The sequence below is a fragment of the Aspergillus versicolor genome (assembly GCF_001890125.1).
Source record: "Aspergillus versicolor CBS 583.65 unplaced genomic scaffold ASPVEscaffold_3, whole genome shotgun sequence".
NCBI classification, from domain to species: Eukaryota; Fungi; Ascomycota; class Eurotiomycetes; order Eurotiales; family Aspergillaceae; genus Aspergillus; species Aspergillus versicolor.
This window is the reverse complement of record NW_024467526.1, coordinates 801,150-828,148: the sequence shown is the minus strand read 5'-3', so window position 1 is coordinate 828,148 and position 26,999 is coordinate 801,150. Positions and strand designations below refer to the sequence as shown.

Here is a 26,999-nt window from a genome sequence, read left to right as displayed (position 1 = left end):
TGTTTCTTCCCTTCCAGACTGACGTAGCGTCCTCTTCAGAACGGGAAGCTGAGGCCTGTGTCACCTCGTGTTCCTACTTTTGTTTTCTATTTCTATTTTAACCCCCGTGGTGTTTGTAGCTCTTGATCGAATCTGAATAGCAAATCAATTAGACAGCTAGATCAGATCAGGGCGGTTTGGGGCGAGAGCATGTCAGAGTCACAACTAAGTTTCCACGAACCTGGAGATATGCGCCAAAAGATGATAAATCAACGGCGATGGAGGCACGAACGGTATACCTTAATCTCTCCGACTCAATAACAATGGAGGAGAGCGTCGGAAAGTCAGACAGGTGGGTTGGAAGGGGTAAAGGGCCCGCTTCAAGGAATGGAGATACGTCACTGATACATAGTCCAGACTCCAGTGGTGGCAAGGAAGCAGGATATAAAAAGGATAGACCGTCCACGATAGAATGTAGTGAAGGATCCAAGTAGAGAGGAATTAAAAGATGCCCAGAGGTGGAGGGGAAACAAGCATCAGAATTTAGACCCTGTCTCTTGAGGTTGATGCCGAAAGCGGAGGCGATGGCAGCTTTGGACGCCGCCGAGGGTTCGACCGCAACTGGAGGAGCAGGCACGGATTAGACCTTAGTGGGCTTATGATAAACAAAAGACGCCGAGTCCGCGATTAAACGGTTCCCGAAAGAGACAGCAGCGAGTCCAATGACAGGATCGAAGCTGATCATATGAAAACACGAAGGTGCGCGATCTTGTGTAGCAACACTTTGCCTCGGCGGACCGATGATGAATATATGTGAATCTGCAGCAGGCCCTGCTTCTGTTCTTGGGAAATCTGAGACTCAAAAGGCAGTCTCTGACGGGGGGTGGAGCAAGACGAGATGTTTTGTATCAGACCAGGCAGAGAGCTTGCCACATAAGTCACCAGAACCAGAGAGTGAAGCTGAGAGGAAACCAGAAGACCAAGACCAGAGACAGGAGAAAGGGCAATTAGCAATCATGGTCCAGACTGCGAAGAATAATGAATCAGGAGCCCCAGAGCCTGCATCGAAAGCGATTGTCCAGGCCTTTCTAGACCAGCGAGCTCTGGCTCCATAATGCAAGATGGCAAGTCGAAATCCCCTTGGCCGTTCAGAAAATAGGAATAATAAACGTGAAAGAATGATCACGGGCTGTGAGCTAAAGCAAAGAGATCCAAACTGGTTCCACGGGCCTTGGACGCGGTGGCACCGGCAAGACTAGAGAACATGTTCAGTCTTTCAGCGGCAAACCGAAGTGGATCTTGGACAGTCAATAGAGGAGTTCGCAGTAGTCTAGAACGGCTCGCACGAGGGTGGAACTGATATGAAGAACCACTGGGCAAAAGTACGTAGAGGCACACTACTGCTTCCAGTAGGAAGCGCTGCGTGCGGGCTTACGAGTCCAATTCCTGCTGCGCACCACGCCCTTGATGGTCGGAAATAAATGGTAGCCTCCTTTGGCTATAAGGGTTGGTTGGTGCCTCTCGCTAAAAGCCTGCAACGTTTGGCCGTTAAATGTCCCCAGGATCGATATATACTTTGCTGTGTCTCATGCTCCCTTCCAAACAACCTACACGACAGCTGGGTCAGAAACCAACAGCCCTAGGGGTTTTAGATCAATTTCCAGCACAGTCGTCGGTCGGACATGGCTTGAATTGGGCGGATCTAGAAGACCGAGAGAGGTCCATGATTGACGTGGTTGAGTGGTTGAGTAGTTGAGTGATTGACGTGATAGACAGGGAGTTGACCCACCATTACATCGGTTCCATCAGAGATAGGAGTACCTATGCCCGAGTATCAACCCTGTTCAGGACAAAGGACTGAAACTTACATCATACTAACCATTGTCCAGAAGTGCCCAGAAATTCCTGGATATGATGTCAAGATCTTGTATGGCAGTGACCACAAAAACAAAAACAAAAACAAAACAAAAACAAAAAAAAAAAACAAAATTGCGAAGCTGCCGATGTGACACAAATCCCCCCCCCTTATCCGGGGCAATTATACAGCATCACGGCAACACCTCAACGAGTTAATCACACCAACCTCAACGGCTATTCACTATCACTCCCTTCCACCCCTTCCCTCCTCAAACTGTACCACCCCAATCACGGATCCCGCTCAGCTCACGCCTCCAATCATGCCTGCTGCAGCGCCCTTGGCCGAGGATGCCCGTCCCACACTCCGCCGAGACGCAGGGACCAGTCTTTAATAAGCCTGAGCGGGCAACCACTGTCAACGGTGGACATGGCGAGACTGCGAGACTTTGGGAATCCGCTATCATTTGCCTGTCCTACCTATCTAACCGCGGAACCAATCCATGCCGACCCGCCGGGTGTATGGCTTCTGCCATAGGTGCTGCTGGAGTGCTACAAGAGAGGGGGCAAAGAGGGGAGACCAGCATGAGAGGTAAAAGGGACCAAGTATGCTCCCGTCCAGCTGCTGTATGAGTGGGTACCAAAGTATTCGCCAAGTACCGCGCCAGGCTGCGTGGACTGGTCGGCAACATCTGGATTCTTATTGACTCGATGCCTACCAAGGATTCTGGCTGACCTTCGGAAAATATTCTTCCTGATAATGAGCCGGAGTTCCTGGTGGATCCGAGCTTATTCGAGCTTACTTGACTAGACTCCGTTCTCTTTCAGGGATGCAGCAGAGATTGTCGATTTTCACGAGGCTCATAATCGGGACGCTCGGATTATTTCTTCCTGGGATTTCCGGTGAGAGCTTTCAACTACAGAATGTTAGAAACTGGAACTTGGCACCGGGGAGAAAGGAGCCGAGTGATCTACCGCGTGTCCATCGTAGGTCGATATCCTCAAATCGGGGAGCCTCTGCTCCGTAGGTCCCATGAGACGACCAGCTGGATCGTAATTCGTAGATAGTGAATCTTAGACTAGTAGTTATTTCATGATATAGCTGCTTTGGCAACAGGATGGGGATGTGGTCAATAGACCTGGGAGTTTTCATGGTTTAGAGAGTTCAGGTTGAAGAAAAAAAGTGGTAGGCAGTCACCTCAGTCGCTCCTTCCCAACTCGACTGCGGTATATTCAGATGACTTGGTCACTGCCATTGTCAGGAAAACCCCCACTTACACTATGTGAAAGTGACTAATAAATAAAAAAAACTTGTTTGGATAACTGTCAGGTGTCTTGTCTTTCTCCCCTTGCTTCCTTAGCCTGGACTTGCAGGTCTACATCCACAATGATAAGCGGGACTTGGGTCCGACAGATTTGGTAGATACCACCAGTTCACTCAGTATGTGACCATGCGCCGATACTCCAGCAAGTCCGAGTTTATGATGTTATCAAGACCTACCCAGCCCTAAAAACTAGAGCAGTTCGCTATCTCAGCTCTTAGAATCCAGTATCCACAATTTGAATCTGGCTCAGTAGCCTTATGGGCTTACCAACCTACTTAGTACACCACCTGAACTTTAGGCCCACTGTGCTACAGTACGTCACGCTGACATTCGAGGTTTTCTTCGCCTCTCGCCTAAGAGCTTATACTCTAATATATAGTCCATTCAGAATTCGTATAGCCTGTGCTGTGCCGAGCTCCACAGCCCTAACAATCTCCTAGTTAGATGTTACACTTCTAGGTATATGCATATATTTCAGGGCATACACTGTGCAAACCCCGCCAAGAAGTAAAAGTGCTTGTATAAGGTCCATTAGCTCAGCTAACTATCAGTATCATCCCATACAATCAAATCCAATCCAATCCGGTTCCTACCTCATCATACATAACAGGGCAGTACAACTCCCCAACTCCATTGCTTTGCTCGCGTATGCCTAGAACAGAACAGAAGATGATTGAACCAAACCAAACCAACCCAAACTCCCGGTCACGCTGTGGGTGAGACCGGTAAACTAAAACAAAAACAAGGTGTATAAAATCGAAAATGAACGGTCGTGTAGGAGAGAAGGTCACCGCCTCTCCACCCGACTCAAAGCCCCCAGAATTGGGCCTAGGTCTTCCTTTGGTCTTGGTCGGAGAGCGACGTCTTTTTGTTCGCTCTCCCCTTCTGCTCCCGCAATGGCAAGTCGTCGAAGGGCGTTCCGTGTATCTCGCTCCTCGAGTCGCTCCGCGCAGATTTGTAATGTCTGTGACGAAACAGTATCTGACATGGCGCGGTAGAGTTCGATGTCGTGAACCCCCGCTGCGAAGGAGTCGAGTGTTGGTGCTAGCCGGCTCGTTAATCGGGACAGACGTGTGGATATGCTTGATGGTGTTACTGGAGGGAGGTTTGTGGTTTCGGGTGTTTGCTCGGCTTGGGGTTGTGTGTCTTGGTATCGCTTTGCTGCGTCTGGGTCTATAGACGCTAGGATGTGCTGTTGGGAGGGGTCTAATACTGATAGATCGATGTTCGCGGTGGCCGAGTGGGTTGTCTTCTCCGGTTCGGACGAAGGAGTCTCTGCATGACGATTCGGCATCTGTTTTTGTGCGGGCTCGACCCTTGGAATTGAGGGAGGTCGGAGTAACGCGTTGAGAGAATGCCTCTCCTTTTGCAGCCTGGAAACCTGTTAGTATCGTCCGTAATACAGCCTAGCACAAAATAACTCACTTTTGTATTTGCTCTTCCAACTCCCTGATCTTCTCCTGATTTTGTAGGTTCTTCGGGTTTGCCTTCTTCACGACAACTGTCGGGGGTGTTGTATCCTCTCGCGAAAACCAATTGGAAAGCTCTGAATTGCTCCCAAATTCCTTGAGTAGTTCTTCTTGGATCACTCGCGCTAAACTCCGTCAGTAATTCAACCGCAAACCCGCATAGTTCTAACGATACCTGCTAAACGAGCGCTCTCATCCCCTGAACGGGAGCCCGATGGCTTATCCCCCATTGCTCGTGTCCCGCACCATATCAAAAGCTGCCTCATCCGCCTGGGCTCCACTAAACCGTCCGCAGCGATGTGTTTATAAAATTCCGCCGGGTCCACTTTCTTGTGAGGTAAAGCTGATACGCAGTCAGTTAAGCGTTCTTTCAATAACACCACCTGGACGCTCTCACCATTTGATGCCCCAGAATCAATTAATGAGCTGGCCCTCCGCCCCCGCATGCTGAGGCTACTGCGCCGGCTCCCCTTCTCTGATTTCTTCCCCCTCATTTCTCGGTTCCTCTGTATGACCGGTGTGTCCGCCATGGGTAGCGCAATAGTAGCCGTCCCCGCCGGCGGTGCCTCTGGTGACACAAATCCATTGGGCTGCTCCTCATGGGATTTGCTCGGCCGGCCTTTCTTTCGCTTCTTCTCCACGGGAACCTGTCCCCCTTCGTCTTGCCTTCGCGTTGCGCGTGTACTTCGTTCGGTTTGGGGTCGAGGTTGAGGTTGTGGTTCTGGCTCCGGAGCGGTCCTAGCGCTTCCTCGCGTTTTTCTTTTCACCGCTCCTTCAGGATCCTTCTTCGTTTCTGTCACATTGCTCGGTTTCTGCTCGACCTTCTTCGGCGGTCGACCTCTCCTTGGCGAGGACTGCGGCGCTGGCTCTTCAGGAGCTGGAAGATCTGGCTTCTCAGCCTCTTTCGATGCCTTCTGTTTCTTGTTATTCGTGATGCGTGAGAACTGAAATCCTTCTATATCCTCGTCGTAAATTTCTGCACCGCGCGACAAGTCATTAACTACACCCAAAATCGCGCCAAACAGCGCAGTCGAGCACGCCAGTTGGGAACTCACCAGCCTTGCGCTTCTTATCCCCGTTCACACCCTCATCATTCCTCTCCTGCTTATCCAAACTCGATCTCGTTCTCCTTCCCGTACCTTTTCCACCGGTCCCGCCAGGCCCGGCGGACGACGCATGACGCGTCCGCGCCTGGGACGCTGCCATATCAAGCACCCTCAGAGGTTCGCGACGCTTCGTCTGAGTCGTAGTGGTTGCTAGGACAGTGGCGGTCATGTCAAAGCCGGACCGAGGCAACCACAGCTGTTAGGAGAAAGGGCAAAAGACACGGTACAATACCCCCCTTCTGCGACAGTTCCTAGGTCCAGACTGGCGGAAACTAAAAGAAGAGCTTGCGTATCGCGAGGATTCTTCTTCCCGTCGTTGCTGTGCTGTGCTGTGTTGGCGGTCCCGACAGGAGCGTGTCCCGACCGACCGACCGGCTGCAGTGACAGTCGCGGCCAATGATTGGATTTTATAAACCAATAATCGCAAATTCGAGGTTTCGTAATTAGACCAAGTTGATAGCCGTTTCGATATCCGTATACAAGTCGCGTTGCGCGGTCTCGCAGCAGCCAGTGTTAGCCTTTCATCAACGGGGGCTCGGGAAGCGTGTGTCGATGTATCCCGGTCGCGCTTCGTCCACCCACGAACGTAAAGCCGCAATTGAAGGCGAGGCGCTGAGAGCGACAGTAATGATCCGAATATAAATGGGTAGGCCTCAAAATGCCGCTCCTTGCGCTGCTGCGCACCGATCTAGACGTTGGCGTTTGGCTTTGGGAGGGGGTTTGGTTTGCAAGGCCGCAGCACGCGGTTGTTTTGGTCGGTCGTGGCGCGTGGGGACTGCACTAGTCTGTTTTAGGAACTCCTCGTCTCCCCCAGCTCCCTCCACAGGGTATCAACGTCTCTACCATTTGAAGCGTTCAATAAAAATATGCGGTGTGTTAGTTATAATGTCTACTGTTATAGCCAATATCTATAGATTCTTGTCGTCATATGCTAATCTTCATCTATGTGCGTATGCATGACCAATGGGATGCTAGGCGCTCAACGTTGAGTTGGAGCGCGAATATCTCACCAGCCCTTAAAAGTATGTATGCTTAAAGGTCCGCCTTAAAAAATAACAATGCGTAATGCTTAAACAAAGTCTCATCCATCATACAGTGTCAGTCCAGATTGCGCCTACTGCAGCCCTGAGGCATGCGCTGGAGGCGCTAAGCTGCCTTCGATTCTGCGCTTGGCGGCTTGCATCTCCTCAACGCTGACCTCCTCTGCCTTCTTTGGCAGATCCGGCTCAAACTGGGGAATATCGGGGCTATGGCCCACAGACATACCCACTCGTACCTGAGACGAACAAGGAGTTCAAGTTAGAAACCATGTGTCGGATGCAGCAAGGGATCGGGTAGGAACTTACCAAAGTTTCCAGAGCTCCTTTTGAGTTGTCAACCAGATCGCTGTCGAAATTGACCTTCCCTTCTTCAAAGAGAACCAAAAGCGTGCTACCACCAAACTTAAAATATCCTAGCTCTTCGGCTCTCGAGACCTTTTCTCCAGTCTGTCGTGTGATAACCGTACTTCCGACCATCATTGCACCAACGCAGACAACCATCACTCGGCCGTGCGCAACAGAATCGATCGGCACCAGAATTCGTACATTTTCGCCGTATACATCGAGTGCAGAGCGAATAGCCATGGGGTTAACTGTGTAATACTCACCCTCAATAGTTTTCGGAGCGCCCATTACACCGTCTACGGGTATGTGGAACCGATGGTAGTCTTGAGGGGCAAGTCGGAAAACGCCCAGTGCTCCATTCTGGTAGCGTGAAACATCTTCGGGGTAGGCATTGCCAAGGAGCCTTTTGATGGAGAATTCTCGTCCCTTGACCCAGATACCCGTTGCTTCGGTGATGCGATCAAACACCACGGACCGGCAGTCGGCGGGGGAAACAACAATACCGGGTTCATCGGGAGCAGAGCAAGGCCTGGCGTCTGGTTTCAGTGCACGATAGAAGAACTCATTGAAGTTCTTAAACTGATTTAGAGGTAGCAGAACTTCCGCCATATCAAGTTGGTGGAAATTGATAAAGTCTCGAATCTGTGCCGCAGAAGCTGGGTCGTCATATTTTCTACCCTGCTTGATGCTGAGCGACTTGAGGATTTTGCGGACTATAGTAATGGTTAGCTCCGTATATTCATCAAATAAGACCACCGGTAGACTCACTTCGCTTCTTCTCCATGTCTCGACTCTTGAGGCCCTTGTACAAGAGCCGGATTCCGAGCCGGACGTAGACACTCATCCGCTCCTCATTAATCTGCCCAGTAATACGATCTTGGACCAGGATATTGGCGGAATTTGCGCCTAGCTTGTAGCCACCGTAAGAGATTTTCGTGATGACTTTACTATACCACTTGCGCTGCGCCTGGCTTGAAGTCACGAAACCACCCATGACAAGGTTGTCTACTTGTCGCCAATCCTGGCTTGCACATGTTGCGATGTGTGTAATGATATCGGCATCAGACCGTTTTCCAAGTCGAGGCTGGTGGCAAAGCGGGCACTCTCGGATTTCAATAACGTGTTCCTCTCCACGCTCGTCGCCCAAATCATCAGGATGGAGCTCTTCGTCGTTTGTAGGGATTTGCTCCGAAGTCGGGATCGTCGGGACAGATGTAGCCTGAGGATCAGCATTGGTCGGCAGGGATGAGCTAGTCTCGACATTGAGCTCGTCGCCGCTGAGCCCATCACTTTCCTGGCTGCCCGTCGACGTAGTTGGACTGAGCCTTTTGCCCATAGCCCGAGAGTTTTTCTGGAGCGACTGAAGTGTATCTTCAAGACACACCACAACTTGATCAAATGATAAACAAACAGGCTCGTTTGATCCACTCTCCTCGCCAAATCGCTCGAAGAAGCTATCAATAGTTGACTCCTTCAACGTGGACCCAAGAGTATCAAGCATCGTTGTCAGCTCGACCTTGTCGATGCTACCGCTGTCGTCAGCGTCGTATTGCCTCAGCATCAGCCTCCAAAATTGTTGCCGTAATGCACGGTAAGGCAGGTATTTCGCTTTTACAATTAACTCAGGGAAATGCTTATCTTCCCATCTTTCTTTGTTCTTCAACGTCAGTGGAATCTTATAGAGCCTGAGCCCATCTGATTCGTAGCCAATTGGCTTGACAGGACTAGCAGCTGTAGAAACGTCGGAGAGACCACTACTTGTGGTTTCATCAGGAAGGATCAGTGCAGGGGTCGCTGGAGGCTCCGGTTGTGCCTGCACCGATAGAGACGCAGTAGAGCTCCTCGATCTTGTGAGCGGATTTGCTTGTTTTGACAGACTAGTTGACGATGGAGCCGGGCTGATCTTAGTATCGGATTTCGCTGGAGATCCAGTTTCATCTTCAGAAAGCATGTAGAGGCCTGTCTCTGGATCGGTTTCAGGAGCGGCCTGAATGAGGGTTTGCAGCGGGAATCCCGCTGAAGCAACAAAATCGTTTCCCGAGAATTTGTCTCGGTCCATGACCGTGAAACTCATTGTGTACATCTGTTCGTGTTTCATGACTTGGAAAACCATCTTCTCGTGGTATACAGGATTTAGGTTGTGACGTATGACGGGAGTTCGGAGCGTCTTGCGACCAAGTGAAGTCACGACGAAGGGGTCCATATCGAATGATGTCCGAGTCACTGGAATAATCAGCTTCTGCAGATCAACTCGATCAACGGCAATCATACCATTTCGCTCAGGTGGGAGGTCAGTGACCTTGACAATCTCCATGAATACAATACCCTGCACGCCATTGCCGACACCAGAGAATTGGTACGCTCTGGCTGCCAGAGACTTGCGTTTTAGGCGCTTCAGGCGCAGTCTTTTCCTGCGTTTTTCAACCACCTCTGGTTTCGTTGGATCATCAGTTTCATCTGACGTTTCCTCATCATCGCGCTCCCCAGTTTCCTCAATGATAGCTGACGAAGATACTGAGGGGAAGTAATCGTCTTCGTCACCGCTAGAGACCAAGGTCTTGAACCTATAGTATATATCCGTCGGCGGAGCCGCAGGGTCCACAGAATCACATAGCGAGAACTGTAACAGGATTTCGCCGGAGACGTTGCTATCTTTCCTTTTGCCGGATTTCCGTTTCGACGTGAGAGTATACCATTTCGGCTGTTGATAATAATGAGCTCATGTCCCCAAGGGTGCAGGGAAGCTGCGGGTACGCACCTGCTGCTGGATATCCCCGTTCGTAAATATGTCCTCCAAAGCAATATCGAACTCGCCTAGGTAATCTTTACCGAACCTGTCATGGTCCCAGCAGATACACTCTAGCAACGGGACGCCGACGACCGGCATTTCAAACGTCACGTTCCATTCTGGGTTTAATGTCTTGGGTATCGTAGGCGTCGATTGCCTGGCATCTCCGAGCGTGACTATCAAATACTTAAGAGCCGTCAGCTTGCAAATTCAACCAAAGCGTGTGGTCTTGTGCAGCGAGCTCCCTCCGGTGTGCGGGTGCTTGTAATTTCCTCGGGGAATGCTTACGGGATCGCTAGTTCCTCCTCGATCTTTGGCGGCAAGATTTCTTCCCTAATTGAATGAACAGTACGAGTCAGCGAAATGAACGACGGTCGGGGGCACAGGAAACGTAATTCAAGCAAAGGCTCGTCTTACCCGCAGGACTGAGACTTTGAGGGTCAGCGGCCGGACATCCGGAGACCTCATGGGACTCGTGCTTCTACTCTGACCCGGTGTCGAAGCATTGCTTCTGGTGCTGAGGTGAGAGCTGAGACGTTGTGGCATTAACCGCACCATGATGTTATTCGGAGAGTGCGGGGGGAGAAGCAGAAGGCGGCCGCGGAAGAAACGCGTCAACCACGGGACCGGGCAGAACTTGGGAGGAAATTCTGGGGTATGAATAGAGGGAAAAGGAGATCGGCGAATATAATTGAGGGAAATTAACGAAGGGATTGGCCTGTGCGTGCGAGCTGGGGGCGCTTCCAGCGGCGGACAGGTGTCGCGGACTTGCGAAGCGATTGCCTTGGCTTGTTCGCTGAATACGGGTCGATCTCAGATCTGCCCGAGTCGATCCAGGATGACCACGAGATGAGGTCACTGCAGAGGAGACGAGAACGAGGAAGGAGATCGCTTCGATTACAAGGGACTTAACAGTTTACAGGCGAAGGGAATTAAGAATCTAGAGGGAAATCAAGAGGGCAATCAAGGGAGAGCGGATCGAAGTGGAAGGAAGAGCAGAGAGTGAATAATAACAGGAAGAATAGCTTAGTCTCCCGAATGACATGGCTGATGTGGGGTCCATGAGACAGGAAGCTGCTCTTCAATTACAGTACCTAGTACGCACTCTTACGGCCCACGAAGTGTGAGGGTTTGACATCGCCTGGAGACAACGAGGATTCCTGCTTGCCCTATCACCACACCTACTCAAGCCCCAACAGCGGTATCAAATTACCTATAGTTGCGTCTGATATCGACATGGAACAGGATTCAACAAGACAACGATGAGGCTAGACAAGGCCAAGGCAGAGCACAGATCCACCAATAACCCCACCAGAGGGCAACTGCTCGGTGCTCACTGCCACCGACTTCTTGGGTGCAAGAAGTGGCTGCCTAGTATGCCGAGACTGTCTCTGTGGCTAGGGATATGGCGCAGAGTAACCTCCCATGGGGAATCTCAATCATCCAAGAGTCTGCAACTGGACGACTCTCAGTCTCTCCGCATGAAAATCCCGCAACTGACAGCCAGCCCCTCATCCGCTGCACTTCGACCGGCGGGGAACTGTCAACCGTGGCTTCGTGGCAATAATAGAGTGCACAGTCCCGCAATGCCGTTAGGCCCTGCCGAGGACCCAAATTGCATGGTTTGCCATGTTTGAGGATGTATATCCTGTAAGAACCGGGTCTCGAAGTGCGCGAGACTATGATAGTACGAAAGTACGGACAGCCCCTGGCACTGCTGCAATGTTACCATTCCATGGCTGAACCCAACGCCAGCAGCGTGGCTATGTGTTCTGTTATCTCGCAAGGGGCTGCCCCACGTTGAGTGTACGACATATTCTGGTTCTGGAGTAAACGGACCAGCGAGGAGCCAAATCTCTCCGGAGCCCAATGCTAACATCCATATTATTGCTTACATTCCATCCCAAAGCGGTCATGCCGCAAGCAGGGTTGGTGGCCGACAAGGATATCTACGTCGCCCAGTCATGCTAAGCACATCCCACTTGTTCGTTTGGTTAAGGCTAGGCTTGGGGTGGGAGGACCGTCGTCGACGTCGGCACCGCCTTCAGCGTATCTGTTCCTCGGTCCGACCGGTTTGATGTAGATCGAACTTGCTGAATTGTCATACCTTACGAGGAATTCATGGAGAATAGGAAACAAAAAACTGCCGGTCGCCTGACACTTGAGGCTTGATGGCGCTTACGAGTGGAATACCAGTTAATCTCTCCTTCGCTGATCTTCCCTGCCCCAGACCTCATCCACGCTTCTCTTGCCCTTGGTTTCAGGGACTCTCCAGTAGATAAACCCCGCGAAAACACCGGCCATTGCAGCGAATAGCCAGTATATTTTACCCCGACCACCTAATGCGTCATTTAACATTGGGAAAAACTGGGCCACAACAAACGTTGAGATCCAGTTAGCGGCCAATGCCCAACTCTGGGTAGCCCCAACAGCCTCTGGGCCGACCAACTCGGAGGCCATAATAAATGGCACAGGCCCCAAACCAACCGCAAACGAAGCGACAAAAAGTAAGACGGCGATTGCAGACAGGGCTTTCACGTTGAAATATATCCCCATAGCTAGTAGGATAGAATTACAACCCATGCCGCTAATACTGTACAAAAGGCAAGACTTCCGACCAATCTTGTCGGGTAGTGGTGAACAAGCGAGGGTCATGACGAGATTTATAGCGGATATCAAGACAGAAAGCAGGGCTGCAGTTGTTGGCAGAATGCTCTGCAATAGCGAGACACTGTACATGATAATACTGTTGATTCCCGTGAACTGTTGTGCTACCATGATCCCAACAACAGCGATAATGGCGGGGCGGTAGTCAGGGTCCATGAATACCCGTGCCATCGTCACTGGAGGTTGTTTGGGGGTTAGGTTGCTCGAGGGAGGAGTGAGAAGCGACTGCTCTTCTCCGGCGTCCTCCTCGGACCTTGTGGAGCCGTCTATTTCGCCACGGATATCTGCGTCCCTGCCGCGTATCCGCTGTAGGACCCGCCTGGCTAGATCATGCTTCTGATGGTCAACGAGCCAGGCTGGGCTCTCCGGGACCAACGCGAGGCCAAGAAGCTCCAGAGCTCCGATAACCCCCGCAACAGCGAGGATGGTCCTCCACATAGTCCCCTCGCTCAGGAAATAACCAAGTGTTTGTGTGAAGAGGATACCAACATTGGTCATGACCTGCGTGAACGCACCAAAAAATCCCTTGGCACTAGGTGGTGCAATCTCGGAGATGTAGATAGGACCAACAACGATAGCTGCCCCGGAGCCAACGCCGGACAAAAGTCTACCAAGGCTCAGTATTGGAATATTGAATGCAAGTGTTTCGGCCACTGGACCGGCGATGAAGAAAAAGGTTGTAGCTCGTAGTGCTAATAGACGTCCATGTTTTGTTGACACCGGCCCTGCCAGCAGAGCTCCCATAAGACCCCCAAGGGTGTAAATCGACGAAACCAGGCCGAACTGTGATGGGCTCATGGGGATACATTGCGGTAGCCCTTCGGATATGATGGATGAGGAATGGATGTTTTTCCTTTCGCAGGTGATAACAGCTTGGGGCGCATTGAGCTCAGCCTGTTATATTTAAATGTCAGCAACGATCATGTCATGGTCGACCGGTCTCGGATGTATGCTCACCAGGTGATAACCGAACTGAAGTGGACCCAAGGTGGTGATAAACACCAGGTAGATGAGATATGGAGTGACCCTTGGTTGAGCCATATGACCAGATGTCATGAGAAAATCGGAGCTCTATCCTGCTATAAACGTCTGACTGCATCCATCGAAAAAGGGATTTTGTGACTGGTGTAATTGAAGCTGTCGATGATGGGTTTGTGTCAACTTGTGGTAGGAGTTGAGGTGAGTGACGTCGCAGGAGCCGGGAGTGGATGTTGGGCGGGTTAGTGCGCTTATCTCTCCGGAGGTCACCTGATAGCATCCGTCCCCAGGTCTGAAGCAGCATATCTATAGTGTATAGGTATGATTTCCTTAGTATTTGGAGTTATCTGCACAGAATTACTCTGTACTATCAAGGGTGATCTTTGCGAAGTGAATCTGGACCCAATCGGCCTCTCATGTCGTGCAGGTATCTTGCCGTTGACTGGGTCTCTCGTACCCGAGCTATGTGCAGCGGAACGCAATTTGCGTATCGTTATTCCTGGCCCAATTCGGCCCCCATCATATAAATTAAGGTAGCAATGCCTTTATTCTTGGACAGACTAGTCCCGGCGGCTGCGAATCTTTAGGACCGTTTCGACACGCCCTAAACATGTCCTTGTCTAAGTGTCCTAGGCATGGACCCCAGCTAAATGCTGACTAACCACTGGCCCGCCCATCACGGCTTCATGCTCAACAGCCGCCAACCACTGGCTGCGCTTTTCCAACTCCCCATCATCCGTCCATCAATCACCGTCAGTTAAATTACTCCTTGCGCATTCATTGAGTAAGATGCTTTAGTGGGCTTGCATTTCTCCGTGTCGCTTGCCGCTGGCACTGTGCTTCCATAATCCATGGGCCCCGAGTTGTCCGCTTGGCTCTGATTGATAGCTGGCAAGCTGACCACCGGCACCGGCCTCCACCTCCACCTTCCACTTTTCCTGCCAATTTCCTGCGTCCTCTCCATGAGTCTGACGAACCCGCCTTCGTCTGGTCCCTTAACTGCAACCTCCAGGCCCGTAGCGGCCGCCGTCAGCCAGAATCTGTCTTTAAAAAGGAGTCTGCAGCAGACTGCCGTTGAGGGTAATATTGATTAATATCTATTATTTTTTATTTTTGCCCTTTCACATTTTCTTTGATCCCCTTCTCCACGGACAAGCTCTATTGCCACCAGTTCTTTACTTAGTTGGGTCCATCAGCATGTACACCGACTGAAGAGGCTTCTGTCAATCTTTTTCCTATACCTCAGGCCTCTGACGGTGAATTTCGGTTTGCAACAAATTGACTACTTGTATTCCTTTCATAATGCTTGGAAGGAATTTTCCGTTCTTCAACTCTCTCGGCGGGTTTTATCCACGTGGTAATGGCTTTCCCTTGAACCCTCAGAGGCTATTAATAGCTTGAGAGGCACCCAATGTTGCTGTTGCTGTTGCTGTTGCTTGCTCGTTTACTTTAAGTCATTCGGTATCTGTTCTATATCAATGCTCGCTTGGACGGTTTTGTGCATTCTGATCATTGGGGTCCCTGATGCTGACTCTTTCCTCATGCAAAGAAAATATCAATTCCAGGAGACAGCCTGGGACTGGATATACCAGTAAGGTTCGCGTACGGGATAGGTACCACATTGTCGGTTTCATCAGCAGTGGTACCTATGGCCGAGTGTACAAGGCCCTTGGCAAAAATGGCCAGAAAGGCGAATTCGCCATTAAAAAGTCAGGGACTCCAATTTATATTCTCCCTCGGATTACTAACTGAGTGTGAATAGGTTCAAGCCGGACAAAGAAGGCGAAATAATCCAGTATACAGGTCTTTCGCAGTCTGCAATTCGAGAGATGGCCCTGTGTTCTGAACTCGACCATGCTAACGTAGTTCAATTGGCCGAGATCATTTTGGAAGACAAATGTATATTCATGGTTTTCGAGTATACTGAGCATGATTTGCTCCAGATTATCCATCACCACACCCAACCGCAAAGACACCCAATTCCAGCGGCCATGGTGAGGTCGATTCTTTTTCAGCTTCTCAACGGGTTACTATATCTCCATACGAATTGGGTTCTACACCGAGATTTGAAACCAGCAAACATCCTTGTAACATCTGGCGGTGCTATTCGCATCGGGGATTTAGGGCTCGCGCGACTGTTCTACAAGCCTCTAAATTCGCTATTCTCTGGTGATAAGGTGGTCGTTACCATCTGGTATCGTGCCCCAGAACTTCTCATGGGCAGCCGGCACTATACCCCTGCCGTGGATCTATGGGCCGTTGGATGTATATTTGCTGAATTGCTCTCCCTCCGCCCCATATTCAAAGGAGAGGAAGCCAAGATGGACAGCAAGAAGACGGTTCCGTTCCAGCGCAATCAAATGATGAAAATCATTGATATCATGGGCCTACCACACAAAGATAACTGGCCGGGAATTGTATCAATGCCTGAATACTCCCAGCTCCAGTCTCTGACCATGTCTCGCGCTCCGAATCATATCAGCAGGACTTCAAATCTGCAAAGCTGGTATCAGAACTGCCTGAAGAATGGTGGCTATTCTGCCACGTCTAGTGTCGGCACACCCGGCGATGATGGCTTTGATCTACTTTCGCGGCTACTCGATTATGACCCAACCAGACGAATCACAGCAGCTGAAGCTCTGGAACATCCTTATTTTACAAATGGAGGGCCGATCCCAGCAAACTGTTTTGATGGATCCGAAGGCAAATATCCCCACCGTCGTGTTACCCAAGACGACAACGATATTAGAACCGGAAGTCTCCCTGGAACCAAGCGGAGTGGTTTACCCGATGATAGCTTGATGGGCCGGGCTTCGAAGCGGTTGAAAGAGTGATCGAGTACTAGAACATGGGCACATTTTTTTTTTTTTTTTGGAATGCATTTGTTGCTGGCGTTCAAGGGCGTTGTAGGGAGCTGCATTAGGAGCGTTCAGGATATTATTATGGCTTTGCATTGATTAGTCCACAGTGCCTTAAATCAGACTTTGCTATATTGAACTATGCTGCTCAATATTACTCGCTTTTAAGATGCTTTCCAATGGAAAACCAAGAAACGAATATAGTCGCCCTATTCCACATCTAATTTTCGACTTGCCCTTCAGCTTTCAGTAAAAAAAAGCCGAGCATATATTAGGTACATTTACGTATTCTATAACAGGCTCCCCACTAAATACCCACTAATCTATCCAAACATAAGTAGGTAAAACGTATACCGAAGCCTCCTAGCTCCTCCAGTATAGCAGCGGTTTACCTAGCCCACGGCTAAACAGATTCTCTTTCATGAAGAAAAAACCACCCGCCGTTCCTCGTCGCACACTCGGTATCAATATTCCCAATCTCGCCATTATACGGGCCACAGCTGTACTTAGGCCCGTATTCAATAACGCCATCGGCCTGCCCCACCGGTCCATCAACAATGACATCCCAGCCCTGTTTGGGGTCAGGTGCGCCATTGGGCAGCCAAAAGGCGTAGTTTGGGTCCTGACAGACTTCGCGAGCGACATAAGTAGCACCGTCAATCCTGTACGGTTGGATTCATGAGTTAGTAGGTTGTCAAACCTGTTGTTTGAAGGGTAGGCCGGGTAAAAAAGTTTATCAGGTAGGTTAGATGGGTGGGTGGGTATGTGGCTTACCAGGCGCTGTGGCAGGAGGTGGACTCAAGTGCGGTACCGTAGGGGTCTCGCTTTGTTAGGGAGATGGTTAGATCCCAGGTGTTGCTTTCGATGAGATGGTAGAGGGTGATTTTGTCGATGCTGTATGCGTAAGGGTTTGGGGTTGGCGTGGCAGCAGGTGCCGCGGAGGTGCTGGCGAGGAAAAGGGCGAGAGTAGTGAAAGTAAACTTCATCTTGGTGGGTTCGGAGTTTAACTGGTTTTACTTGTACTATTTCTGTTAAAGCGTGATTGTTTTGGGGGAGCGTGATGATAATTATGAAGACCAGAAGTTGGAGGCCCTCTTGGTTCTTATATGTTGGGGGGTCCAGCCATTGTATGCACTCCAAGAATATGTATACAGACTACATGTCTCAAGCATGTCTCACTTTTTCTCGTATGGACGCCAGGTCTCAGCCGCATCGCCGATGATGAGTGGCGGTGGTACCACTGATTGGTAAGACACTTGGAAAGGAGTGGCCAGAATCACTTGGGTGAGGGCACTGGCAAGCACCACTCGTGCGTGTAGGGAGTATCGTACGCAGGACCTAATATTGGTCCAGAGCCAGAAATAACCCCGGGACACGCCGTCAAAGGATAATAATGGCTAGAGGTTCACTTGGCAAACATGCAGAGACCGAGTCATCCGCTGACGGGTCAGATGAGTGTACGCCTGAGCGTGGTAGTCTGTAAAAGACATAGATTTCAGTCTCCTAAAATAGATAAATGATGTGCTGGCTATTCGTGGCGGTTATGAAACCTCTCCTCTAGAGGTGCTTGATGGAGCTGTTGTACACGAGGCATAAGTCGTACAGGATCTTCTGACGGGGATTGGTGTGGAAGTATGGAGCGACTACCATGCTCTCCGGGTTTGCCCTAGAATTTCCATTGGATCCCATGGAGAAAAAGGGGGTTACGGGCCGTGCTTAAAACCGATAAGATGGTCCGGGTGGGATTCTATTTTCGCCCGAGAAACATGGATTAGAATGTCTGGATTAACAATAGAGCTTCGCTGAATTGTTCCCTGGGAAAGCGATTGGGGTTACTGGAGTGTTTCCGCAATTATGAGTGCAATATAGGATGCTGGAGCCTGCGCTATTAAGCTTGTCTTATTGATATTGACATGAAAAGTGCATATTCTGCGTTGCATTAATATTTCATTATTATTGTGTAGTGTGCCCTGACTAGAAGCAGCCCTCATAAACAACCCGAAAATACGGTGGTTAGGAGAGAACTCAGTAGCCTATTCCGTGTTAGTAAAGCATGAGAATCCAAATGGCCGAATTGTCGTCACATACCACTTTGTTCTTGCCTCGCGCCCCCGTCCTCATTACCATTCTCATCATCACCACCATGGCCTGTAGAGCCCTTCCCCGAGGCGTCCTTGATGTGCTGTTCATCGCCTCGTAATTTCTCAAAATAGGCCTTGATATCGTCCGCACCAACAGCTGTGCCGCTATCTGCAAACGGTTGCAGGAATTCTTTGACCTTGTCCCGGAGATGGTTGTATACCATTGCACCCTCGATGGCCCGGACGCGATCGACGTTGTTGAGAGCCGCCTCGCCGCGATCATAGATACTTCCGGTACCCGTGCTTCCAGCACCGTCTCCATCTTCAGAAAGAGGAGGTTCGTAGGTGTCTTCTTCTTCGCGGAGTTGAGGGTACTTGGCTAGATTAGGATAGCAGTCCGGACACCGGCAGAATTGGTCGCGGAAGTCTTCTTTGAAGAAAAGGGAGAAGGGAGCTGATGGGATGGTTTGGGGGAGTGACTCGTGTTTCCGCTTCTGCTGTTGTTCGAACTCTGGCTTGGCTTCAGCGGGTGCAGAGGCCGTATCTTTGGTTTCTTCTTTGGGTCGCTTGGAAGCTAGCTGGTTATTGTTTTCGCTATCGGCGTCGTCTTCCGCTTTGCGCTTCCTAGGGTTGTCGTCGGGCTTGTTCTCTGAATCGGCTGCTGGAGCTTCTGAAGCAGTTACATCCTCTTCTTTTACATCATTCTGAAGCCCGCCATCTTTGAAGACAGGGGGGAGGAATCCTGGTGTGCCGCCATACTGCTTCAACCAAGGGTTCGACTCGACACACTTATAGCAAAGAAAGGTTTCAAAATCATCTTCGCCAGGGAATCGTGGAGGCAGCGGCGTTTCATCATCGCCATCATCTTGTTCGCTAGAGGTATTGTTCTCTAAACTTTCATTGTTCTTCGAGTTCTTGTACCAGTCCCGTGGAAGACCTATAAGGCACTCCGGGTGCCACCAGTCTTCACCACAGCCGCCGGTCTCAGTCGTCCCTAAGCCTAGACATTGGAACATCGTTCCCTTCTCTTCGTGTGCATTATAATCTTCACCACAGCCACAGAACTTGTTCTGAAAGTTCTCGTTATACCGGTTTCCAGGGTGCGCTTCTTCTGACTTAACGCCTTTTGCGCCGGTTTTCGGATCGCTTCGGAGCGTGCACGGCGTAGACTCAACAATCCGGGTCGTTCCGCAGTCGCATACAAAGTTCCGTTTGTTGAAAAGCTCGACGAGCGTATGTTCTCCGTGGCAGATGATGGAGCAGGAATAACACACACCTGCAGCAGTAAAGGGCGCGTCCGGGGTCGCAGGAGGAGGGTTGCAGGTAAGGCATGCGAAGAGACTTTGTCGTAAAGGTCCAAGATTTTGTGTGCAGGAGTCGAATGACTGCATTGTTAGTTGCTTTTGCTTGAGAAAGGAGAACAATTTGTCGACTTACATATGGAAGCACTTCGCGGGCGTCGGCTTCGAGGCGCATCTGAGACTCGATGAATCTGCCAACGGCATGTTAGTATCATAAAAATTCACAGTATACAGCTACGAGGCAATGCGCTATATCCATCATTGTTGATTCTTAACTCACTGTTTTGCAGTCTGTGAATCCTGAGAGCTGCAGCTAGGCCGCCTGTTCACAACATCTTCCCCATGCACTGTCTGAGGGAGTCCAGGAGTTCCGGGGGTCTCGTCGCTGCTCATCTTCTTTGACATGAATCACAAAGAATTTGCGATAACTAATTGATAAACAAAAGAGATAAAATTGATGTGGAGGTGTGAAGGTTCGATAGATGCACTGCCCATGTCTTGTACATCTCAACGACGCGGGAACGCGAGCGCTTTACTGTAAGTGTTTGCTTTGTTTGCACTTTATTTGGTGCGGCCTTCAGCGCACGAGTAAACTTGGGGAAGTTTTCTCCCTTTAGAGATATCGGCTTGAATTCTGGGACTTTATTATTATTGGAAGAACAATTCCGAGCTGCCTATTCCTTAAAAGAAGGCCCCACAATCACGCTTGTTGCGGCGTTGAGCTGGAAAACCAATATGTCCCAATCGGGTTTAATTGACAGAAACGCGGTTAGTCGCGTCGACGCGTCGATCGTGGTACCGCCAAGCAAAACTCGCTCCCTTGCTGTTCGATCTCTCCTGCCTGCAAACCCAGACTCAACTGTGCGAATTGCTTCACTCTGCTCAAACCTTTGGGGATTTAGCATTCAAATAACATCACACACACAATGAGGTATGCGGCAGACCCCTCTCTGCCATTTTAATCTAATTCTGCTAAACAATTACTAGTTCACCCCTCCGTCCAAGCACATCTGCTGCGAATCGCGGCTTGGGAAACCTGGGTCGGCGAAAGCGATCCAGAGAGCCCGATGACGATGCTTCATCAGTAGCCCCTCCTTCGAGTCGTAAGTTTTGTTTTTAGATTGTGGTGTATGCGGCAACCGATCTGACTAGCTTATAGCACCCCCTTCTTCCCCTCCTATGCTGCCTTTCGACGATGATGAGGACGAGCGAGATGAGGAAGCTGAATTAGACATTGATGACATCGAGGAGATGGCAGAGGATGAGGATGGAATCGATCTTTTCGGTGACACATTCGACAGAGATTATCGGAGCGGAAAAGACGATCGCTACCGGGGCAGATACATTGATGATGACGATGATCAGGAGGAAATCGATATTGGCGCACGTCGTGAACTCGAGGCTCGACTGGATAGAAGAGATCTCGAGCTGTCACGGCGGCGCCGTATGCCGGCGGCCTTCTTACAAGACGACGAGGATGGCGATATCGATTTGACTCAACAGCCGCGTCGTCGTAGACACGCTTACGACGAGGATCGCGACGATATCGAGATGGTCGACGACGGCCTCGAAGAGCTTTCATTAGAAGAGCTAGTCGATATCAAATCATCTAACATTACCGACTGGGTGACACAGCCCCAAGTCCTTCGCTCCATTTACCGAGAATTCAAAGCCTTCTTGACGGAATTCACTGACCCGACCGGTAGCTCGGTCTACGGAAACAAAATTAAAACTCTCGGTGAGGTAAACTCTGCCTCGCTCGAGGTTTCATACACGCACTTGAGCAGTACCAAGGCCGTCCTTGGATATTTCCTCGCCAACGAACCCACAGAAGTTCTCAAGGTCTTCGACCAGGTCGCCCTAGACGTTACCTTGTTCCACTACCCACAATATCATGACATTCATAACGAAATTCATGTCCGAATTACCGATCTCCCTATCGTCTACACCCTCCGCCAACTGCGCCAGTCTCATCTGAACTGTCTCGTTCGCGTCAGTGGAGTCGTCACCCGCCGGACGGGTGTCTTCCCCCAGTTGAAATATGTCATGTTCACCTGTGGAAAATGTGGCACTACTCTAGGTCCTTTCCAGCAAGAGGCCAGCTCTGAAGTGAAGATCTCCTTCTGCCAGAATTGCTCATCTAGAGGCCCATTTACTGTCAACTCAGAAAGGACTGTGTACAGAAACTACCAGAAACTAACTCTGCAAGAATCTCCCGGATCTGTCCCTGCTGGTCGACTTCCCAGACAGCGGGAGGTGATTCTCCTTGCGGATCTTATCGACACAGCCAAGCCTGGAGATGAGATCGAAATCACTGGTATCTACCGTAACAGTTATGACGCACAGCTGAACAACAAGAACGGATTCCCTGTCTTCGCAACAATCATCGAAGCCAACCATGTGATCAAATCTCACGACCAGCAGGCTGGTTTTCATCTGACAGAAGAAGACGAACGTGAGATCCGGGCCCTGTCTCGCGATCCAGACGTTGTCGAGAAGATTATCCGTTCAATTGCTCCCAGTATCTACGGCCATCAAGATGTTAAGACAGCCGTCGCGCTCTCTCTCTTCGGTGGTGTTCGTAAAGAGGCTCAAGGCAAAATGTCGATCCGTGGGGATATCAACGTCCTGCTTCTTGGTGATCCTGGTACTGCCAAATCCCAAATCCTGAAGTATGTCGAGAAGTCTGCCCACCGTGCGGTCTTTGCGACTGGACAAGGAGCTAGCGCTGTCGGTTTGACGGCCAGTGTCCGCCGCGATCCCCTCACAAGCGAATGGACCCTGGAAGGAGGAGCGCTTGTGCTTGCGGACCGTGGCACCTGTCTCATTGATGAATTCGATAAGATGAACGACCAGGACCGTACATCCATCCACGAAGCCATGGAACAACAAACTATCTCCATCTCCAAGGCCGGTATTGTCACAACTCTACAAGCTCGCTGCGCCGTCGTCGCTGCAGCCAACCCCATCGGTGGCCGCTACAACAGCAGTGCCCCGTTCTCCGAGAACGTTCAACTCACTGAACCCATTCTTTCCCGTTTCGATATCCTCTGTGTCGTCCGTGACCTCGTCGATCCCAGCGAGGACGAGCGCCTAGCCAGCTTCGTCATTGAATCTCACCACCGCGCGAACCCCTCAAAGCCTCTCCGCGATGAGAAAGGAAACCTCATAAACACTGACGGTGAACGTATTGATGAGGATGGCTACCGCGTCGACAACGAAGGCAACCGCCTTCCCCTTCGCCCCGATGAGTCTGAAGCCCGCAGCGCCGCAAAGGACAACGAGGATGACGAAAAAGAAGGCGAGATCCCGCAAGAGCTTCTCCGCAAATACATTCTCTACGCCAGAGAACATTGCCACCCGAAGCTCTACCAGATCGACCAAGACAAGATCGCGCGTCTCTTCGCCGACATGCGCCGTGAATCTCTCGCCACAGGCGCATACCCAATCACTGTATGTCCATTTCCAGTGCCCTTCCCTCCCAACGTGAAACTAACCCAAAATGTCTGTAGGTGCGTCACCTTGAAGCAATCATGCGTATCGCCGAAGCTTTCTGCAAAATGCGCCTCTCCGAATACTGTTCTGCTCAAGACATCGACCGGGCCATTGCCGTCACCGTGGACTCTTTCATCGGCAGCCAAAAGGTCAGCGCCAAGCGCGCGTTATCAAGGGCTTTCGCTAAGTACGTTCCCATCGCATCCATCCATCCATATCTATTCACCACCCTCTCCCCTCATGGCCACCCTCTACCCATAAGAGAGAGTCAAATGACTAACGCGCTTAAAATAGATACACACTCTCCCGACCAAAGCCACAATCAAAACGGAAGGCCGGGATCTCAGCGCAGGGCCCCTTTGACACGAGAAGGTCGCAGGCGACAAGGTAAATAGATGAATGAAATAGACGGAATAGGCTAGAGGAATAGCTCAGTTTTAAAATTAATACTCATGTCATGACGCTTCTTTCTCTTCTTTTTTTTTTCCCCTTGCCCCCAACTCGGCGTTTCATTATACCTGCTTTCTTGCAATACATGCAAGACATACATATATATACATAGGCCTACCGCACCTCCTATCTTATTTAAGGGCTTTTATACAGCTTTCTTGATGTGGTACACTGCATATTACATTTTACTAGTGGCTAGGGCTGCGGATTTGGATGCGAGATGAAATCTCTTCTTTATGTGATGCTTTATGTGATTTGGTTATGGGGTTTTAGGGTTATGGTTTGTTTCATTACTGTTAGAGTTTTATGAAAACACTCACCTGCATGTCGTATACTCTATCTATTTATTTTTAATTGGTGCTTACTGTGAAGTGCTCAGCTACGGTCCGACAGCTGTTATGATGATGCCACGCGGGTTGGCGATCACAGGGATCAATATATCTCCCTTACTAGGTAAGCAGAAGATTAGCCGGAGCGTATTGAACAAAATAATGGGTAGATATAATGTTCCAAATGAGATGCATTGATGATTAGCTGAAGGTCCACGAAAAAAATCATATGGGATCAATACAGGTGAGAAACAAAATAAGTCCGGCTCATACCGATTCCCAGCCACGAGCTGTCAAGTCAAAAATCAAACGCCCAATCCACCATCCAGTGCGCTACAAACAGGGAGAAAAATACAAGACATATCGCACCACGCCAAATCCATCGGTTTCCCCGCCATGCAATTTAATAACGAAATGCGTCCAGATAGCGCCGCATGTAACATACGTTATTCGAGTTACGGGCCACACTCCTGTTGATGTACAAGATTCGCCGCACCACAGGGTATGGCTAACCCGGGCAGCTCTGACACCCGGGTTGAGTGCGGGATTAGTGTGGTAAGCGTAGCCTCGGGCTATATTTCGATGCACTCTTTACCCGTTCAGCCTTTATTCGCCAAAGACTGGTAGATATGGAACTTAAACTGAAGTTTCAAAAATATGATCGAAGAGCTCAGTCTTCGGTGACTCGCCTTCTTGGCGGCTGGGGCTTTCGCAGACTCTTCATTCGGTTGATGAAACCGCCTCCGCCGGTATTCTTGGTCTCTTCAGCTTTCGCTTCGGTTCGCTCTTCTGTATGTTGTCTTTCCAAGGAGCTAGTTGCTTGCTTAGGGCTACTAGATGAACGGACTCGTCCACCCTCCGGAATACGTGACTCATCAGCGGAGTTTATCCGAGCGCCTTTCTTATCCCAAGCGTCGTCGTAGTCCTGGAAGAATGGGTTCTTCTCATTGCGCGGGGAGTTTGGAGTTCCAGGAGAGCCATATGACTGCGGAGATAGTACGCGGGGTGGGGGACGGTTGATGCCACCTCGGATTCTCTGCGCAAGACTCTTCTTCCGCTGCAGGCCACCGGCACCGTTAGTCGGCTCGGTTTGGTTCTCGCGGATAGCTGCGCGACTGGCAGGAGCACCGTCCAAGAAGGTACTGGTACCCAGGCCCATGGAAGGATCTCCGTGGATTGGCTCGATGCGCGAGGTTGGGTCAAACGACACTCCCTCACTCTTGCTATTATCAGTCACGCCAGTCGAAGCAAAGTCGTTGTATCCCTCTTGCATCCGGCCGTGGAACCTGTCAAGATCCATTTTTTCATTGTTGGGGCCGGCACCACCAAGAGCCATGTTGGACGAGTCCTTGGGGAACGCCTGCAGTGGAGCGGCGCGCTGTCCTTTGCGGTTGCGGTGGGGATTACAGGCATCGAAAGGACCATCGTGGTGGAACACTAAAATAGCCAGTTAATACCAGTCCTCCAAAACTTTCAACACGAACAATAGGCAATGCTTACTTCCAGTGCCGTAGATGCTGGTCACGTCCAGCTTATCGATGATATCCAGTTGGTAGCCTTTTCGAGACGACCGGGACTTGCCATCCTTGTGACGGCCCTCACGCTCACGTCGACGCCTTTCGCGTCGGCGTCGCTCACCATCATCATCATCATCTAGCAATTTCGGGGTTCGCTCCATGATAGATGACTCCGAGTTTCTGCGTGGTCGTCTTTCGCGATCCCGAGACCTGGAATCCGATCCATTAGGCTTCGGGGGTCTGCCCGGGGGATCAGCGAATATGTTGAATGGGTCCTCGGATCGACCTTGGGAACGTTCTCTCGAGGGTCGTGGAGGTCGGCTCTTTAGAGGAGCATTCTGCGAAGGCTTCTCGGGACGAGGGGGCGCTGGCCGCATTCCATTGGCTTTAGGAGCGGCGTTTAAAGAGAGATTTTCCTGTTTATTCAAAAGAGGCGGTTGGTCAGCCTGGCCCCTTTATATTGATACGAAGAGATCGCGTGTGTTCTGCGTCATGTCGGGCTGGTCGGGCAATGAAGCACTTGGAGCTGATTGCGGCGAAATGGGATCGGTATCATCCAGAAAGGGGTTTGTCGACTTTGGTCGTTCGGGCCGCCCGCCTGACGGAATAGAGTTGGAAGGTGACAGAGTGCGAGTTCGAAAGGGGTTGTTGGAGCCCAAGTTAACCGGGAACTGCTGGGAAGATGGAGAAGGAGAGCCTGGAAATGTAGAGGTGGGTTAGTTTTCCGAAGTGGAAGCAGAAGCAGCAGAGGCAGGGCGATAAATCAGGTCAAATATAGAAACCGAAAATAAGGGACCAAAGAGGTTTGTCGCAATCGTGTGTCAGGGGAGCGCACCGTCCGCCGATTTGAAACACAGATCGATGGAGACGACAAGAATAACAAAACAACAGTCCAATAACACAATAAAGAGCTATCAAGTAGATGACGCACCTTGCGGGCCCAGCGAGACGCCGGGTGGGTAGTAGGACAAAGTGGTTTGTTGAGGGGCGCTCATTTTGGCAACGTTGCGCAAGGCAGCTACGATTCAAAAGCGACCGGGGAGGATGATTGGAGAAACGACGGAATTACCATCGAGGAAAACGAAAAGGTGCGACGTAGGACGAGCGCGAGGCACAAAAACCAGCTCAAACCGGGTCAGGAGAGAGAGCGCGCAAGAAGTTGCTGAAACAGCGAAGCCGCGGGAGTCGGTCAGGGGGGTGCGATTATTGGAGGGGTGCACTTGAAGCACGAGCGACAATAGTGGGGTTTGAGACTGTGAGCGACGGAGGCAGCCCGGTCGCGCGGTGGGATAGGTCCGAGAGAGAAAGAGAGGGAGAGAAGAGAGAAAGAGAAAGAAAGAAGAAAGACAGCAGAAGAGACAGCACGGGAGGGAGAACGAGGAAGGAGAAAAAGGGAAGGAAAAGGTGAAGAAGCGGA

General features: G+C 50.6%; 8 protein-coding genes across 8 annotated transcripts; 2 read left to right on the top strand and 6 right to left on the bottom strand.

The window, feature by feature from the left end:
* Positions 1 to 3,945: 3,945 nt before the first annotated feature.
* Positions 3,946 to 5,902, bottom strand: ASPVEDRAFT_81458 (Mis12-Mtw1 family protein; the record flags this gene model as incomplete). The annotated part of the gene is made up of 5 exons (XM_040817045.1): positions 3,946 to 4,531; positions 4,584 to 4,752; positions 4,803 to 4,970; positions 5,025 to 5,603; positions 5,683 to 5,902. The coding sequence occupies 5 exons, from the start codon at positions 5,900 to 5,902 to the stop codon at positions 3,946 to 3,948; spliced, it is 1,722 nt and encodes a 573-aa protein (XP_040665632.1).
* A 945-nt stretch (positions 5,903 to 6,847) lies between these two features.
* Positions 6,848 to 10,464, bottom strand: ASPVEDRAFT_128777 (putative phosphatidylserine decarboxylase Psd2; the record flags this gene model as incomplete). The annotated part of the gene is made up of 7 exons (XM_040806577.1): positions 6,848 to 7,009; positions 7,080 to 7,831; positions 7,887 to 9,341; positions 9,390 to 9,819; positions 9,877 to 10,092; positions 10,195 to 10,239; positions 10,324 to 10,464. 7 exons carry the CDS (start codon positions 10,462 to 10,464, stop codon positions 6,848 to 6,850), a joined length of 3,201 nt encoding a protein of 1,066 aa, XP_040665631.1.
* A 1,358-nt stretch (positions 10,465 to 11,822) lies between these two features.
* Positions 11,823 to 13,968, bottom strand: ASPVEDRAFT_528501 (putative MFS glucose transporter). The gene is made up of 2 exons (XM_040814710.1): positions 13,531 to 13,968; positions 11,823 to 13,467 (listed from the first exon to the last, which is right to left on the bottom strand). The coding sequence occupies exons 1-2, from the start codon at positions 13,627 to 13,629 to the stop codon at positions 12,103 to 12,105; spliced, it is 1,464 nt and encodes a 487-aa protein (XP_040665630.1). The 5' UTR covers positions 13,630 to 13,968; the 3' UTR covers positions 11,823 to 12,102.
* Positions 13,969 to 14,192: 224 nt separating this feature from the next.
* Positions 14,193 to 16,424, top strand: ssn3 (cyclin-dependent serine/threonine protein kinase SSN3). Its single transcript, XM_040811877.1, has 3 exons — positions 14,193 to 14,631; positions 15,101 to 15,260; positions 15,314 to 16,424. Exons 1-3 carry the CDS (start codon positions 14,514 to 14,516, stop codon positions 16,383 to 16,385), a joined length of 1,350 nt encoding a protein of 449 aa, XP_040665629.1. The 5' UTR covers positions 14,193 to 14,513; the 3' UTR covers positions 16,386 to 16,424.
* ASPVEDRAFT_148858 (uncharacterized protein) lies at positions 16,425 to 17,643 on the bottom strand. Its single transcript, XM_040808181.1, has 2 exons — positions 17,184 to 17,643; positions 16,425 to 17,071 (listed from the first exon to the last, which is right to left on the bottom strand). Exons 1-2 carry the CDS (start codon positions 17,393 to 17,395, stop codon positions 16,813 to 16,815), a joined length of 471 nt encoding a protein of 156 aa, XP_040665628.1. The 5' UTR covers positions 17,396 to 17,643; the 3' UTR covers positions 16,425 to 16,812.
* Positions 17,644 to 18,489: 846 nt separating this feature from the next.
* Positions 18,490 to 20,184, bottom strand: ASPVEDRAFT_51165 (putative metaphase-anaphase transition protein (Mlo2); the record flags this gene model as incomplete). Its single annotated transcript, XM_040814429.1, has 3 exons — positions 18,490 to 19,875; positions 19,928 to 19,982; positions 20,072 to 20,184. 3 exons carry the CDS (start codon positions 20,182 to 20,184, stop codon positions 18,490 to 18,492), a joined length of 1,554 nt encoding a protein of 517 aa, XP_040665627.1.
* Positions 20,185 to 20,639: 455 nt separating this feature from the next.
* ASPVEDRAFT_39228 (MCM DNA helicase complex subunit MCM2) lies at positions 20,640 to 24,099 on the top strand. The gene is made up of 5 exons (XM_040811875.1): positions 20,640 to 20,722; positions 20,779 to 20,894; positions 20,951 to 23,244; positions 23,304 to 23,473; positions 23,581 to 24,099. The coding sequence occupies exons 1-5, from the start codon at positions 20,718 to 20,720 to the stop codon at positions 23,675 to 23,677; spliced, it is 2,682 nt and encodes an 893-aa protein (XP_040665626.1). The 5' UTR covers positions 20,640 to 20,717; the 3' UTR covers positions 23,678 to 24,099.
* A 580-nt stretch (positions 24,100 to 24,679) lies between these two features.
* Positions 24,680 to 26,855, bottom strand: ASPVEDRAFT_528409 (uncharacterized protein). Its single transcript, XM_040814706.1, has 4 exons — positions 26,514 to 26,855; positions 26,050 to 26,279; positions 25,566 to 25,998; positions 24,680 to 25,502 (listed from the first exon to the last, which is right to left on the bottom strand). Exons 1-4 carry the CDS (start codon positions 26,575 to 26,577, stop codon positions 24,736 to 24,738), a joined length of 1,494 nt encoding a protein of 497 aa, XP_040665625.1. The 5' UTR covers positions 26,578 to 26,855; the 3' UTR covers positions 24,680 to 24,735.
* Positions 26,856 to 26,999: the final 144 nt, after the last annotated feature.